At 41.8% G+C, this 16,032-nt stretch overlaps 1 protein-coding gene across 1 annotated transcript in view; it reads left to right on the top strand.

Moving 5' to 3' along the window:
- The window catches only part of PDE6D (phosphodiesterase 6D), a 50,562-nt gene continuing 34,641 nt past the window's right edge, over positions 112-16,032 (top strand). The window contains exon 1 of the mRNA XM_003483755.4: positions 112-370. Coding sequence (XP_003483803.1) covers positions 321-370 — 50 coding nt within the window. The 5' untranslated portion in view covers positions 112-320. The remainder of the gene's footprint in view (positions 371-16,032) is intronic.

Raw genomic sequence — 16,032 nt, 5'->3', positions numbered from 1 at the left:
CTACGGGACTTCCCGGGATGGGCCCTTCCCATTGACGCTCTTCGTCCCCCTGCGAAGCCGCTGAGTGTTTCTATTGGTTGATCAAGATGCCAATCGCCAAGACGGGCTTTCCATTGGCTTCCGGGCGGGCGCTCCGCGGCCAGGGGGAAGGAGAAGGGATCAGGAGTGGGAGCTGAGGGGAGGGAGAGGCGGGTCCGGGTCTGGTCGCAGCCGCTGCTCGCCCGAGGTGTCCAGGCCGGCTCGGTCCTCGGCTCCTGGGCACCATCTGCGAGGCTCCGCCGGGCCAGCGAGGGAGAGCCGCAGGCGGCGGCCGCCGCATCATGTCAGCCAAGGACGAGCGGGCCAAGGAGATCCTGAGGGGCTTCAAACTGTATCCACCCGGGAGCGGGGCGGGGCCGGGAGGACTTGGGAGGCGGCCGCTCGCTGAGGAGACCGGCCGGGGGCGGGGGCCGCACCAGGTGGGCACCCGGGAGGGGGCGGTGGGAAGGGAGGGAAGGAAAGGCGTCCCGGGTCCCCGGCGGGACGGGGCGCAGAAGGCGCGGAGAGGGACGTCCGGAGGGAGGGAGGGAGGGGACGTTGACGGGAGCCCCGGGGTTAGAGGCGAGGAGCCCCGGAATTGAGCTTAGAGAGGCGCAGGGCGTCGGAAACGGGTGTCGGGAAGGCGCGCTTGGGTCCGAGAAGAGAGGCCGGGAAGGAGCTGCGGCCCGCAGGCAAGGGCCGAGGGGGCGCGGTGGGCTGGCCTCGAAGCCCAGCTGCCTCTTTGGCGGGAAGCCCACCCGGGCAGCAGGGAAAAGTGACTTGGAGCGAGTGACCTTGTGTGGGACAAATGCAGAAGCGGGTATCGAACTGTCTCGGGTTCTCCCATCCCATCCCACCCCACCCCACCCCCCGCGGCTTGTTTCCACAACTTCTCTTCCTCACTTGTGGCTCCTTCCAGGGCTGGAGAGGCAGGTGCGGCGGGAGAAGTCTGAGATGGACCTCATCTTAACTCTGTCTCGGCCCTTGGAGGCATTGGGCGGTCGCTGCTTCTCCCTTAGCTCCTCAGTTTTATTTTCCAGCGAAATAAGGGCCCTAAATTTGTGTGTGTGAGATGCGGTGCGATGCCTCGAGGTATTGTGGTTTTGCACTGGGACTCCTGGCAAAGGCTTCTGCTCCGTCCAGTTTGTGTGGTTAACGCGTAGAGCTGGTGGAGCTGTCCAGCAATTATTTGATTACGTTGGGGACACCGTAGGATTTAGTAGGATATAGAAATCATTGCCTCAGGCCTGTTACGGTGCAGCGGGTGCAACCTTCTCACTGTCGTGAGGCTTGGTGTTTTAATGGAGTGTTAATCTGTGACCATATGATGCAGATGAAAAAAAAATGCAATCTTGTCCATTCCAATTTTACATTTTCCTACTGACCTTAATCTCTTCCTATACCTACCATATGGAACATGCTTAAATTCTTCTCTCAGTGAAGATGTAGTTACCATTTAGGGCACCTCCCCTGGAGGTTTAGTCAATCCCTGTTCTCTGAGCTGACTCTGTGTTTTCACAATGCCCATGTCACCCCTGCAAGTTTTAATTGCTTTGTCATAATCAGAAACCAAGTATAAATTTTAAAACACAACAGCAAAAAAGTTACAGGAAGTTTCGGATGTATAAATGAAATTTTTCAAATAGAAGCTGATTTGCCATAGGCGTTATCACCTTTGCATACTGCCGTTCATGATAAACTTCCAGCAGTTTTATACAGTGAAGTTTAGTAACAGCCTCTTATAGGTCCATATACCTTTCCGTGTTCCTCTTCACAGTAGCGCCTATAAGTAGATAGGGGTGGCTGAAGTGTTAGAAAAGCTATGACATGGACTTTATTTTTCCCTTAAGTAATGTATTTTGTTATGTAACATTTATGCTATAGACAGTAAACTAGAGACTATGGAGAATTGAGAGATTTCAGAAGCAATATTTTTGTCTGATTGGAGTTAACATTTTACTCAAAGTAAAAAAGAGTCTTTTTAATGGCTTTTGAACAAAGCAAAGCAAAAGAGAAAGTTTGAGCTTCTCACTTTCAGTCTTTGCTCCGAAACCTTGTTCAGAAAGAAAGAGGCTAAGAGAGGAGTTCTCTGGTGGCCTAGCAGGTTAAGGATCTGTTATTTTCACTGCTGTGGTTCAGGTCAGAACTTGGTGCGGGTTTGATCACTGGCCCTGGAACTTCCACAGGCCATGGGCTTGGGCAGAGAGAGAGAGAGAGAAAGAAAGATAAAGGAAGGAAGAAAGAAAAGAAAATATAAGAAAAGAAAAGGGCTAAGGGACAAATATGGAAAAACATAGAAAGCAGAACCTGTATCATCCGCTAGAAAGGAAGATGAATTAACCAATTAAGTAATGACTTCAGTGTTTTCTGGGAAATTTTTTGACATGGGCTGATTAAATCGCAAGGGAAGCAGCCAATGAAAAATGTTAGCATGGGAGCAATGGATGCTCATCCTCCCTTTGCCTTCACTGGTATCTGAATTAAGAGTGAAATGGAAAGGAGTTCTAGAATTTGTTACTACCTTCAGGAAAAAATAAAATTAGTGTTTTAGTAGGAAACTACCTGACTGTTGTCCATCTTTTCTTGGATAAATTGTCTTTCTGAACTTTCTTTCAAAGTATCTTTTTTTCTGTAGGAAGAGTTTTTACTATAAAAAATCTCCAAATCTCCATTATATTCTTCTACCAACAATGTTGACAGTGCTTGTTTTCCACATTGACTATGTTGTTCTTTTTTATTTTTACTGATTTGATCAATAGATGATAGCTTGTTTTAATTTGTATTTCCCTGATACCTAGATCCCTCAAGAGGTAATATAGGCTAGTGATTAAGGGCTGTACTGGTCTATAGAGCTATTCTGTCTGAATTGAATTCCAGCCCTGCACACTTGGTGTGTATCCCTTATGTTGCCATAATTTCCTCATCTGTAAAAAGGGATTAAAATAGTACCTTATCTCCTAGGGTTGTTGTGAGGATTAAATAAGTTGGTGTCTAAAGTATTTAGCAAAGCACCTGATACCTAGTGAGCATTATGTATTGTCTGCCATTGCTGTTGTTATTAAAGAAGTCGCAAAATCTTCTCTTTGGCCATTTCTTTTTCTTCTGTGAATTGCTGGTTGATTTTGTTTTTGCCCATTTTACTATTGAGTTGTTTATTTTTCTTACTGTTTTGTAGGTGTCCTTTATTATAATACCTATCCTTTGCCTGTATTGTATATTGCAAATATTTTCTCTCAACGTATTGCTTGCCTGTTTTTTCTTGAACACTTGTCTGTTTTTTTTGTTGAAATTAGCACTTCAAATTTATTGATATTTTTCATGTGGCCTGCATTTGTGTTTTGTTTAAGAAGACACAATACCTTATCTTGAGGTTAAGTAAATATCCTACGTTTTTTTCTTTTCTTCATGTTTAGCTCTTTAACCCACTTGGAATATATTGACACGTATGATGTGTAGTAGAAATCTAACTTCCTTTGCTGTTTGGATAGCTGGTTGCCCCAGAATTCCTTACTTAGTAGTCCTTTCCCCACTGTTTTGAAGTGCCGTCTTTGCCATATACTAGGTCACCATAACACATGGGTTTATTTTTGTAATATTTCTGTTTCATTGATCCATTTATCTCTTCCCATTACTTTCCTGAACACATTGGTTTTATTATTATAGTTTTATAGTATGATGTAGTATAGTTTACAATAGGATTGATTTATCATGAACAGAGTTATGAGTTTGAAGTCATATTGTAAGTTCCTTATAAATATTCATGTCCCCTTTATGCAAATAGAACCTTGCTCATAGGCCCATAATAGATACTCAATAAGTATGAATAACATACTTCGTAAGTCAGAGCTAGTCTGACTTATGTGTCTGAGAGAATTCAATATAAACTTTTGTATTTGCCATAAGGTTTTTCAAAAATAAAATGTTGGGAGTTCCCACAGTGGCGCAAAGGGTTCGCAGCATGTTAGGAGCTGGGATGCAGGTTTTATCACTACCCCTGAACAGTGGGTTAAGGATCCTGTGTTGCCACAGCTGCAGCTTATGTCACGAGTACAGCTCAGATCTGATCCTTGGCCAGGGAGTTCCGTGTGCCACAGGGTGGCCAAAAAAGAAAAAAAAATTTAAGATTTCTTTTTCACATCACCTCCACCTCACCCCCTTTCAGCTCCTACACATTGTGTCTTGCATTTCTTTCTTGTTTGTTAAAAGTATAACATTTCCTAATTATAAACTAAAGTTGTGGATGAAGTATTACCTGGGACACAAATGCGATCCTCCTGCAAGTTTTCGAATTTGAGTATTTTAAGTAGCTGATATGGAGATTTTGTTTGTGAATCCTACATTCCGCATTTCATTCATTCAACTAAGGTCTGTTGGGAGACCTCTGAACAGGGCACTGTGCACTTAAAGGACATAAAAATGAGTGAGTTGTAGACCCTTCTTCTCAGAAGTCTAACCACCTTTATATCTGTTTAGAAGGCGTATTTTCAAAAGTGATGCATTTTAAATGGTATTTAATTTTCCTTAATAAACTCCAGCAGTCTAGTGATGACCTTTGTTAATATTTTAATATTGCCTTTTAATATAGCTAATTTTAATGTATTTCCTTCTATTAAAATGGAATCATAAGTATTATTTTGAAACTTTTTTCACTTAATGTGCCATGTGTATAATTTTCATTACTTTCAGTGATAAAGGTTTGTCAAAATCCTCTTATACTAGTTTTCTAGTGTAGGCTATAATGCACTCTTCTGCCTATTCAAATTACTTTTTCCTCAACATAAATCTATAACTTTATTAAATTAATATCAAGAAATGGACACTGCTATAAGAAAGGATTATGCTTTTATTATTTCATTAGTTTTAATCCATTTGAATTTACTTTGGTATAAGGTATGAAGCAGTAATTTAACTTTTTTAAAGATTAGCTAATTGTCTCCATTTCTTTCTTTCTTTATACTTTAGATATTAATATAATTTCCAGAATATAAATATCTGACTCAAAATAGGCAAAGGAAGAGTTCCCATGTGGCTCAGCAGTTAAGGATCTACCATCGTCACTGCTGTAGATTGGACTGCAGCTGTGGCTCAGGTTTGATCCCTGGCCCTAGAACTTCTGCATGCCACAGGCACAGGCAAAAAAAGCAAACGATCCCTTTTTTCCCAGTTAATTGACAAAACTTTTGAAAGAGTGGTGATATTCAGTGTTAGCAACCACTGGGGAAAAGGGATGCTTCATTTGCTCTGTGTATGTGTGTGTGTGTGTGTGTGTGTGTGTCCTTTATGGACAGTAACTGCTATCTATCAAAAGTTTGCATGTACCTGCAGTAAAGCACAGGGCAGTCATCAGAGCGTGGCCTCTAGGTTGGGACATTGCCTCCACTGCTGTGATGCTAGGCAGAGCATTCACACTCTGAACTTCAGTATCTGTTTCATTTCCGTAGATGGTTGTTATGAGGATTAAATGAGAGTGCATATAAAATGCTTAGCATGGTGCCTGGCACATAGCAAGTAATAAATGTTAACTACTGCATTGTTTCATTAATACTTCTTATTGACAATAGGGATAGTGTTAATGTTACTGTAAAGCCACTTATTTTTCTGAGGTATAACCAGTGATGTCAGTGCTATCATTCTCTTTCTTTTTTTTGTCTTTTCTAGGGCCGCTTCCCACAGCATATGGAGGTTCCCAGGCTAGGGGTCGAATCGGAGCTGTAGCCACTGGCCTACGCCAGAGCCACAGCAACTCGGGATCCAAGCCGTGTCTGCAGTCTACACCACAGCTCAGGGCAATGCCGGATCCTTAACCCACTGAGCAAGGCCACGGATTGAACCCGCAACCTCATGGTTCCTAGTCCGTTTCGTTAACCACTGAGCCACGACGGGAACTCCTATTATTCTCTAACTGAGCAAGTGTAATATCTCTGTTCTGCCCCTTTGAAGAAACAATTCAGTTAATAAGCATTGATATATACGTGTTTATCTTGTTTTCTAGGAAGCAATCACATTCCAATTTGTGGGAGGTGAGCAAAAAAAGAACTAGTTTGACTCAGAAAGTTTCTACAAGCACCTTTCATTTGTGTTCTTGCATTTCCTCTCCACAGTTTGCTTCTAAATCCCCCACATTCTCTTTCTCATAGCACTAGAACTTTGACGTTACTTCAGTCAAAAATATTTAGCTTCAGGGAGTTCCCGTCGTGGCGCAGTGGTTAACGAATCCGACTAAGAACCATGAGGTTGCGGGTTCGATCCCTGCCCTTGCTCAGTGGGTTAACGATCCGGCGTTGCCGTGAGCTGTGGTGTAGGTTGCAGACGCGGCTGGATCCCGCGTTGCTGTGGCTCTGGCGTAGGCCGGTGGCTACAGCTCCGATTCAACCCCTAGCCTGGGAACCTCCATATGCCGCGGGAGCGGCCCAAGAAATAGCAACAACAACAACAACAAAAAAGACAAAAGACAAAAAAAAAAAAAAAAAAATTTAGCTTCATGTCTTATATGCACTTAGATTTCCATATTAAGAATAGTAGACTGGAGTTCCTGTCGTGGTGCAGTGGTTAACAAATCCGACTAGAAACCATGAGGTTGCAGGTTCGATCCCTGGCCTTGCTCAGTGGGTGAAGGATCTGGCCTTGCCATGAGCTGGGGTATAGGTCGCAGATGCGGCTCAGATCCTGCGTTGCTGTGGCTGTGGTGTAGGCTGGCAGGTGCAGTTCCGTATCACCCCCTAGCCTGGGAACCTCCATATGCTGCAGATGCGACTCTCGAAAAGGCAAAAAGACAAAAAAAAAAAAAAAAAAAAAAAAGAATAGCAGACTGTTGGAGTTCCTGCCGTGGTGCAGCAGAAACAAATCTGACTAGTAACCATGAGGACACAGGTTCGATCCCTGGCCTCCCTCAGTGGGTTAAGGATCCAGCGTTGCAGTGAGCTGTGGTGTAGGTCACAGACACACCTCAGATCTGGAGTGGCTGTGGCTGTGGTGTAGGCCAGCGGCTATAGCGCTGATTCAGTCCCTAGCCTGGGAACTTCCATATGGCGCAGGTGTGGCCCTAATTAAAAAAAATAAATAAAAAAGAATAGTAGACTGTTGGAGTTCCCACCATGGCACAGTGGATTAAGAATCTGACTGCAGCAGCTTTGGTTGCTCTGGAGGCACGGGTTCAATCCAGCATAGGTCAAAGTGACCTACACAGCTCACGGCAAGGCCAGATTCAATCCCTGGCCCAGGAAATTCCGCATGCTGTGGGTGTAGCCATAAAAATAAAAATAATAGCAGACTGTTGAAGTTCTCTTGAATGTCTGTATTGCCTAAGAGATGCTTTGGCCAAATGTTAAAAATGAGTCTGGGGTTTATAATTCCTGAACATAGTGTTTGTCTTACCAATTCAGATTTTGGGAAGGTAACCAGAATGTACCACCCATACAGTCAAAAAGCACTGTTGATCACAGATTGTCTAGTTACTGACTTCACATGGATAGTGATTGGTAGTTTGTTCTCAAAGATCCTTGTACATGGGCTCTGAGAAGTTGTTGTTATCCTGAATGGATGAAATGACTATAATGTCCTACTGACTGTGTTATTTGGGATTTTTAAACAGGAATTACTGCTTTTGCATTTGGGGGAGAAATTTGCAGCGTAATTAGATCCTTGTAGTCTTCAGACTTTCTGAATTTCTTTCCAGAATTGTGTTTATAGTGAAATATTAACTTCTGGAAAAATGGAACAGAATATGGTTAGACTCTCATGGAAAATCTCAGTTGTATCATCAGTGTCTTTGATAAGGGACTAGTAGAGATACTGAGGCTTGCCAGATCTAGGTTCTCATCAGGCTTTGCCGCACAGGCTTCACTTGTTAGCACTCTGTGTCCACAAATCCCCATGTTAGGACAGGACTTGACTTCTAAACATATGGACCAGTCCCTATTCCTGAGCTTTAGTGTCATAGGAAGATACTGCAAAGGCAAGGCCATCTTGTCTGGTAATCTGACTGTTCCAACCATTGTTTGAATGCTTAAAACTCAAATTAGCAAGATTTTAGGAGCAATATTCTTCTTTTCCTTTTGACCTGCCGATAATTTTGAAGCTGACAAGAAAAACAAATATATTTTTCTTGGAGTCCAATATCCATAAAGAGCTCAATGGATTAGGCTAAAGCAGCATACTGTTTATGGAGGCATTTGCTTAGTCTACGGTGGTGAGGGGTGGGGGGCACACAGCAAAGTGGAGCTGGTTCAGAGGAGAGGCACTTGAAACATGTCAGTACGGTAATTGGAGAACCGAGGAGGATTAACTTGGAGATGAGTTGGACAAAGGACTTGAGTGTTCTCTTTTAAAGTTTAAAAAAACTGTTCTTTTTTTTTTTTTTTTTTTTCCATTTTACAACCATACTTGCAGATATTGGAAGTTCCCAGGCTAGGGTTCAAATCCAAGCTGTAGCTGCGAGCCACAGCCACAGCCACGCTAGATCTGAGCCACGTCTGCAACCTACACCACAGCTCAGGGCAACACCGGATCCTAAACCCACTGAGTGAGGCTAAGGATTGAACCTGCATCCGCAGGGATACCAGTCAGGTTCTTAATCCATTGAGCCACAAGGGGAATTCCTAAAAAAGGCTTTTTTAAAGAGAAAAAATTAAATGTGTTCTGTGTGGCTTTTAGAGGACACAGGGTTAGAAGTTAACAGGGGACAGAGCTTAGCGCAGTTTAATAAACAGAGTTAACCTGAAGAAGTATAATTTTTCCAGAAACTGTTTTAAGCAGCAGATGGATCCTGTCTGTCAAGAGTATTGCCGAAGGAAATGGCGTTCCCATCAGATCAGGTGTTAGGTGATTTCCAAAGGAACTCAAATCCGTCCAACACTGCAGTTCATTGATTTGGTGGCAGCCTTTCTTAGTTAACAAGGACGCTTTTTCAGCAAGTATTTCTACTGAGATGTGTCCTACACCTAAAATAGACAAAACATTTTTTTGTGATTTGATGCGATCAAAGCATGATATCTTTCCTTTTTGTTTTCTGACAACTCTTTTCTTAGATCCTCAGTAATGATGATGTATTTTGTTTAGTGTGTTGTGGATCCACTGATTTAAAAGTTATGGAGAGCAATTTTTGCCTCTGAATTTAGATAAAGTCTAGAGAACTAAACAAAAATAGCTCTAAATAAATAACGCTGTAAACATAGCCACAAGAAGAAAGGAGATATCCTAATAATATCTGAAGTTCTTAGTCTTTTTCAGTTTTTCAAAACATTTGCTACATTATTACATTATCACAACTCTGTATGTTATTATTTATCCTTATAGATGGAGGAAATGAGGACTGACGAGGTTGTCAGTCAGATAAAGGTAGAACCTTAAGTTAAACCTTAGTTTGTTTTTCTACATACTACTTTTTTTTTTTTTTTTTTTTTTGTCTTTTGTCTTTTCAGGGCCGCACCTGCAGTATGCAGAGGTTCCCAAGCTAGGAGTTGAATCAGAGCTGCAGCTGCCAGTCTCCCCCACAGCCACAGCCACACCAGATCCGAGCCACATCTGCGACCTACACCACAGCTCATGGCAACACCAGATCCTTAACCCACTGAGCGAGGCCAGGGATCAAACCTGCGTCCTCATGGTTACTAGCCAGATTTGCTTCCACTGAGCCCTGACGGTAACTCCCATACTACTATTTTTAATAGTATACCATAATGCCTTTCTGGAAATTTTCTTTTTGTTGCCGTATTATCAATTTTGGGTTTAAAATTTTTCCTCGGTGTTTGTTACAGATTTATTTTTCACTCGAAAGTTATTCTCTTCCATTGTGAGCATATCCCCTATATTCATTTTTCCTCAGCTCTCAGATAAAGGATTTAGCTTGGAATAAGGAAGAATTTTTTAACAATTAGAGTTAGCTGAAAAAAAAATTTTCCAGAAAGTATTTAAGTAGCATGTCTTAGTCTACTATGGCTGCCACAACAAAATACCATAGACTGGGTAGCTGAGACAACAGGCATTTATTTCTCAACAGTTCTGAAGGCTGGGAAGTCTAAGGTCAAGGTCCTGACTGGTTTGGTTCCTGGGCAGGACTCTGTTCCTGGCTTACAGGTGGCCACCTTCTCCCTGTGTCCTCCTCTCATGGTGGAGAGAGAGTGGATGGGCAAATTGTAGGAGGGGTGTAACTATACCAGGTAGTGGCACCACTACCTGGTTCATAGACAGGTCACTGCCAAAAATATTTAAGAGACTAAATCTGAGGCTCTAGCCTGATCACTTTCGTGGAATGAGAAGTGAAAGACTGAAAAGCCTTTGCTTTTGAGCCATCTTCTGTAGAAAGGATAAAAGCAAAGAGCTCTGGCCTTAGTGCTGCCACTTACTAGTGGTTCATTCAGGCATTTGTTAGTAGGGTCTGTAAGGGCCAGTTTGCTAAACCCAAGAGATAGAAAATGATAGGCCAGTTTCCATATCCAAAGAAGTTTTATGAGGGATGGAGGGAGAGACAGAGACAGAGGAGAAGATGAGAACAATCGGAACACAATGTAATTCATGCCTAGTCGTATAAAGTCTTGTGGCAACCCCAGAGAAAGAATGACTCCTGCTGGAGGTGTTCTGGAAGACAAGAATTGTCATTTGAATAGGATCGTGGATGATGAGTAGGCGTTGAGCAGTTTAATTTTAAAGATACTGGGGAGTAACAGAGGAAGGAAAGTGATGGAAAAATGAGGGAAGAGAGGGTTTCAGAGGGGAGCTGGTGTCAAGAATGAGGATCAAAAACAAGTCCTTGAAGTTGATGGAAATTGCATTCACTCATTGAGAGTCTCGTGACACCTTGTAGGCCACTGGTGGTCTTTCTGAGAAAAGCAGATTTTGAGAATAGTAGTTTTGGGGGGAATCAAATTAACAATCAATCATCTGCCAAGATTAAAAAAAATGAATAATAGATGAGAAAATAAATTCAGTAAGAATAAATTACTCTTTCAAGAAATCTGGTGACTTGAGAAAGCAGAGATCAGAGGAGTAGCTTGAGTAGGTAGATTTTATTAAAGAATAAAAGTCACTTATTTAAACTTATCTAACTTTGTGCAAGTTCCTCGGAATCTATAAAACAAGGATCACTCTTGCTCCATCTGCCTTACAGCAGTGTTATGAAATTTAAGTGGAATAATGTATGGCAAGTCGCTCTAAAAACTATAGCTCTATAAATGCATTAGGCTTACTATTACATTGTTAAAATTATTTATCTTTGCTTTAAAGTTCAGAGGTGCTTTCTGTTTTGGAAATTTGTAGGTTTCATGTTTCAGGGTGTCGATAAAGCCAGAGTCTGAGTGCCTTTTTTTTTTTTTTTTCTTTCCTTTTTTTTTTTTTAACTGCAGGTTAGACATCTGAAGCCTTTTTCCCAATTCTGGGAATTATCACTGTTGGAGTGATAGTGAGGCAAGCCCCCTACCTGGCACATATGTGCCATTTGAAAGCCAAAATCGTCTTTGGCTTTGCTTTTTTTAAAAAAGGGCTATAATTTGAATGTTTATTTCTCAATACGTTAGTTTTTTGTTTTTTGGGTTGTTTTTTTTTTTTTTTGTCTTTTTCTGCCTTTTTCTAGGGCCGCTTCCTGCAGCATATGGAGGTTCCCAGGCTAGGGGTCAAATCGGAGCTGTAGCCACCAGCCTACGCCAGAGCCACAGCAACGCTGGATCCGAGCCGCGTCTGCAACCTACACCACAGCTCATGGCAACGCCGAATCCCCAACCCACTGAGCAAGGCCAGGGATGGAACCCAAAACCTCATGGTCCCTAGTCAGATTCATTAACCACTGTGCCACAATGGGAACTCCAATACTGTAGCATTTTTAAAGCTAGGTAAAATTCAGGGATTTCTGAATGTGGATTTTGATAGGATTTAAGGGAATATTCCTATTCCTCTAATTAGCGTATAAGAAATAGTTGTTACTCCTTTGGGGCCTGCACCTTTGGGGAAGTGCCCTGTGCTATCTCTTCAGTCAGGAGGTTCTGGGAAGCAAATAAAAATGCAAAGGGAGTGTCTATGAATCTCTTTGGTTATGTCTATTCTAGCTTGTTTCTGAGCAGTTTCAGGCTCATAACTGCACATACATCAGTAGAATAATAGACCTACTAGAAAAAGAAAGGTTTGTTTCATTGTTTGACTTTGCTAGTGAGAAGACTGTGTTATGTTTCAAGTAGTGATCTTTTTCTCAATACTAAATTACTTGCATCCCCTGTTTCCCAGGGCCAGTCTGAATTTTGATTGTGTGCTTTCCAAGCCTGGTACCTCTACCTGGGGCCAGAGTATTGTTTCACTGGGATATCACCACTGATTACGCTGCCCCATATTCTGTTTCAAGGATACTGAAACCAGGTTTCTCAGGGATCCATTTATGTCTTCTCACCTTGCCCCATAAGGAGGAAAAATACCACAGGGAAAATCCCTGGGAAATTATTGGGAGGAGAAAGATGTTTAAATGTCCATCAATTAGAATTTGTTCTTAAAATGCCCTAAAAAATAGGATGCTCTGTATAACCAATGCTGGTGCAAAAGGAGCCTAGGAGGGCTTTGATGTTTAAGAATTGCTGAAAGTGGGAGTAAGAGAAGGAAATGAGTTCGGAAAGTCAACACGGAGGAGAGGGTTTGAGAGGGGAGAGCTCGTAAAGGCAGAGTTAAAGGACCGAGAACGAGAAGAAAAAGCCACTGAACCAAGAACTAGGAAAACAGAGCAAAGAAAGGCATTTCTATGATGAAAATGCTCAGGATACCACTAAATAGAAACTCCCTTTGTTTCCTGCTGGTCTTTGCAGCTGCTTCCACCCCAGAGGAATGAGAAGGGGGAGGTGTTTCTTCGTGCCTGTGACTTTGGTATAGACGCTTTGCCTCCTATTGCTCGGGTCTGCCCAGTAGGCATTAGCATACGCCATCTGTGCTTAGTCAGCCATTTTGCCTGAAAATTCTCCTTACCTTGAAATTCCTCAGACTGCAGGTAATGAGCCGCATGCCCACGTATAATTTACAGGTGCTCTGCCAAGTCAGGAATTCAACTTAGTACAGAATGGGCTTTTAAATCCTAATATGTTTTTACCTGCAATTTGGGTGACTGACTTAACTGTTCTCCTTAAGTAGAATGGGGTTTTTGGTTTGTTTGTCGCTGTTTGTTTTTTGCTGAGCTCCAGCTCTAAGCCGCCCTTTCCACAGCCTGCTGAACCCTGAATGAGCAGCCCTCCTTGTTTGGCTTCGAGACACTCTTCAGTGAGCCTTGCTTTCTGGTTGTTCAGCCTGAACAAGAATTCTAATCAACCCCTCTGACTTGTCAGTTCTCTGATGCTCAGTGGGGTTCAACACATATTTGAGAGCCAGTTATGTGCTGAGCACTGAGAAGAAAAGGATAAATAATATAGTGCCAGGGGAATTTGACTTGCAAACTTACACACATAACAATACATGCTCATGAGTGCTGTGATGCAGGTATAAACAAGTGTACAGGTGCACTGATGAGGAATCAAAGCCTTGTCTTGGGGTGTATCAGGGACCGTAATCAGAGAGGTTGACAATAGCGTCGGGTCCTTAAGGAGAGTACTGAAGGGTGGGATGTTGTAGGTCTGCTAAACACTCAAGCAAAAGAAGATATTGTCTTTGGGAAGTACAGCAAGGAGGGATGGCTGGAGGACAGGCTGTGCAGGGGTGACTAGAGAATGGAAAGGTTGGCAGAGGCTAGATTCAATGTCTTCCTCCCTCCAGTAAGCTTTGACCTCACTCCACGACTTATAGCAGTTCATTATACCTGCTGCCCTCCTGGTTGCATGGTAATTGCCTGTTCTTTATTAAATAAGCCTTTTCTTCTTGACCTTCCTTCTTATCTCACCCTTCTCCATTCTTCTGTTAACCTATTGATACCTTACAACCTTTTTTTTTTTTTTTTTTTGGTCTTTCTTAAGGCCACACCCGAGGCATATGGAGGTTTCCAGGCTAGGGGTCTAATTGGAGCTGTAGCCGCCGACTACACCAGAGCCACAGCAACGCAGGATCTGAGCTGAGTCTGCGACCTACACCACAGCTCATGGCAATGCCGGATCCTTAACCCACTGAGCGAGGCCAGGGATTGAACCCACAACCTCGTGGTTCCTAGTCAGATTCAATAACCACTGAGCCACAGAGGGGAACTCCTTACCTTACAACCTTTTTTAAAAAAATTAATATTCCCCAAACCTGTTTACAGGCCTGAACTTTATATGTTCCTCAGAAGTGTATGTGTCTGGACAGCTGTAGCCAGAGCCCTAGCAGTGCAGTGACAATGCTAGATCCTTACCCTGCTGAGCCATGAGGGAACTCTGCCTACCACATATTTTGAACATGGCCCATTTCATCAATGAAATAATTTTCCCTATGTTTCTTGTGCTAATTTAACAATCCCTCTGGTTTAGATTTGGATATCAATGTTTGATAACTGACCCTGTCCCTTTCTCAAGCATAGGTTGCTGACTGAGGCAGTTCACCCCTAAGCTGTAAATTAACATTTATTTACACTTACATATGTGTTTACAGTAACAATAAATAAATGTGTTTAGTCATATGATCCAACCATATATAAATTACATACAAAAATATGCTAAAATATTTAAAGAAAAAAAGAAATGTGTATGTCTGAGAATGGAAGGACTTTTTTTTAGACACTCACTGAAGATTAGCCAAGCCCATGCAAGAGCAGAGGTCTTGCCTTTCTATCCTCTGGAACAGTGCTTCTAAAACTATTACTGGTAACAAACCAGGTTTTTACTTCTAATCCTTTACAGACTGATATTTTTATAAAAATTATTAGAAAAGTGACATACAAAATATAATTCAAAAATGTTATTATTAGAATCAACATTCAAATTACTCTGCTAAATTGCTATCAAATTTTTTAAACACTCGTCGCAGGTGGTACCCAGCACATTCACAAACCAGCACCAGTCTGGGACCACGTTTTGAGTAACACAGGTGTAGAATCCCCCACACAACTTGTGCCCGATACACAGTAGAACTTCAGTGCGTGTTTGGGGAATAAATATGTGAATGAAGTGGTGAGCATGAATTCTAGTAGCAGGAAGGGAAAATGACAGTAGCAGCTCTCTTTGGAGAGTTGAGGGGAAAGGATTTAGTGAGAAAGCAAAGAGTGCTATGGTAATATTAGCCTTCAAGTAAAATAAATTTTTTGTTATCACTCTCTGACCATTGTTCCTTGGGCTCTTTAGTGAGGCAAATATAATACTAGTAAATCACCTATGTGAATTTCTGAGAAATAGTAGTTTTGATCTTGCCAAATATATAAAACTTTTTCTTACTGTGTGCAGAAAAATGTTAACCTGACTATCTGAACAAGCTCTTATGAGCAAATCTACAGTTGGCAAGATTGACTTCAAATACTAACTCCTACCCTTTAAACCAAAGAAGTTCTTCATGTTGTAATATGGATCACACTGCCAAATGCTTTCCTTGCCTGAGGTTTTTCTTATTTCTTTTTGCATCTTCTTAGAAGATTAACTGTATAGGATAAGTAGTCTTTATATCAAAAACTATGTAATAAACTTTCTATGTCAGTTAATTTCAGATTGCCTATAACATGGCAAATTTTTAGTTCTTAAAAGCAAATTATAAAGTCTTGAGTATCTTTCAAATAAGGAATTACGGCTTCATTCAGGAGATAGAAAAGCGTGAGGTGTACGTTTTAGTGTTCGAACACATAGCTACATTTCAAGGAGATCATTAATTTGAAGTAATTAATTGAATGCAACTTATAAGGGAAGTTTTATTTTCATAAATAGAATTTTGTTTCCATTGTGGATCAGTCAGCCCTCCATACCCATGGGTTCCACATCCAGGGAGTGCAACTGCAAATCAAAACTATTCAGGAAAAAAAATTCCAGAAAATTCCAAAAAATTCCAGAAAATTCCACACCAGCAACTGTTTACATAGCATTTACATTGTGTTCAGTATTATAAATTTCTGTAGATGATTTCAAGTGTACGGGAGGATGTGTGTAGATCATAAGCAAGTACTATGCC

The sequence above is a fragment of the Sus scrofa genome, chromosome 15 (genome assembly GCF_000003025.6).
Source record: "Sus scrofa isolate TJ Tabasco breed Duroc chromosome 15, Sscrofa11.1, whole genome shotgun sequence".
Taxonomy (NCBI): domain Eukaryota; kingdom Metazoa; phylum Chordata; class Mammalia; order Artiodactyla; family Suidae; genus Sus; species Sus scrofa.
The sequence above is the reverse complement of the archived record's forward strand: the minus strand, read 5'-3'. Positions and strand labels throughout refer to the sequence as shown.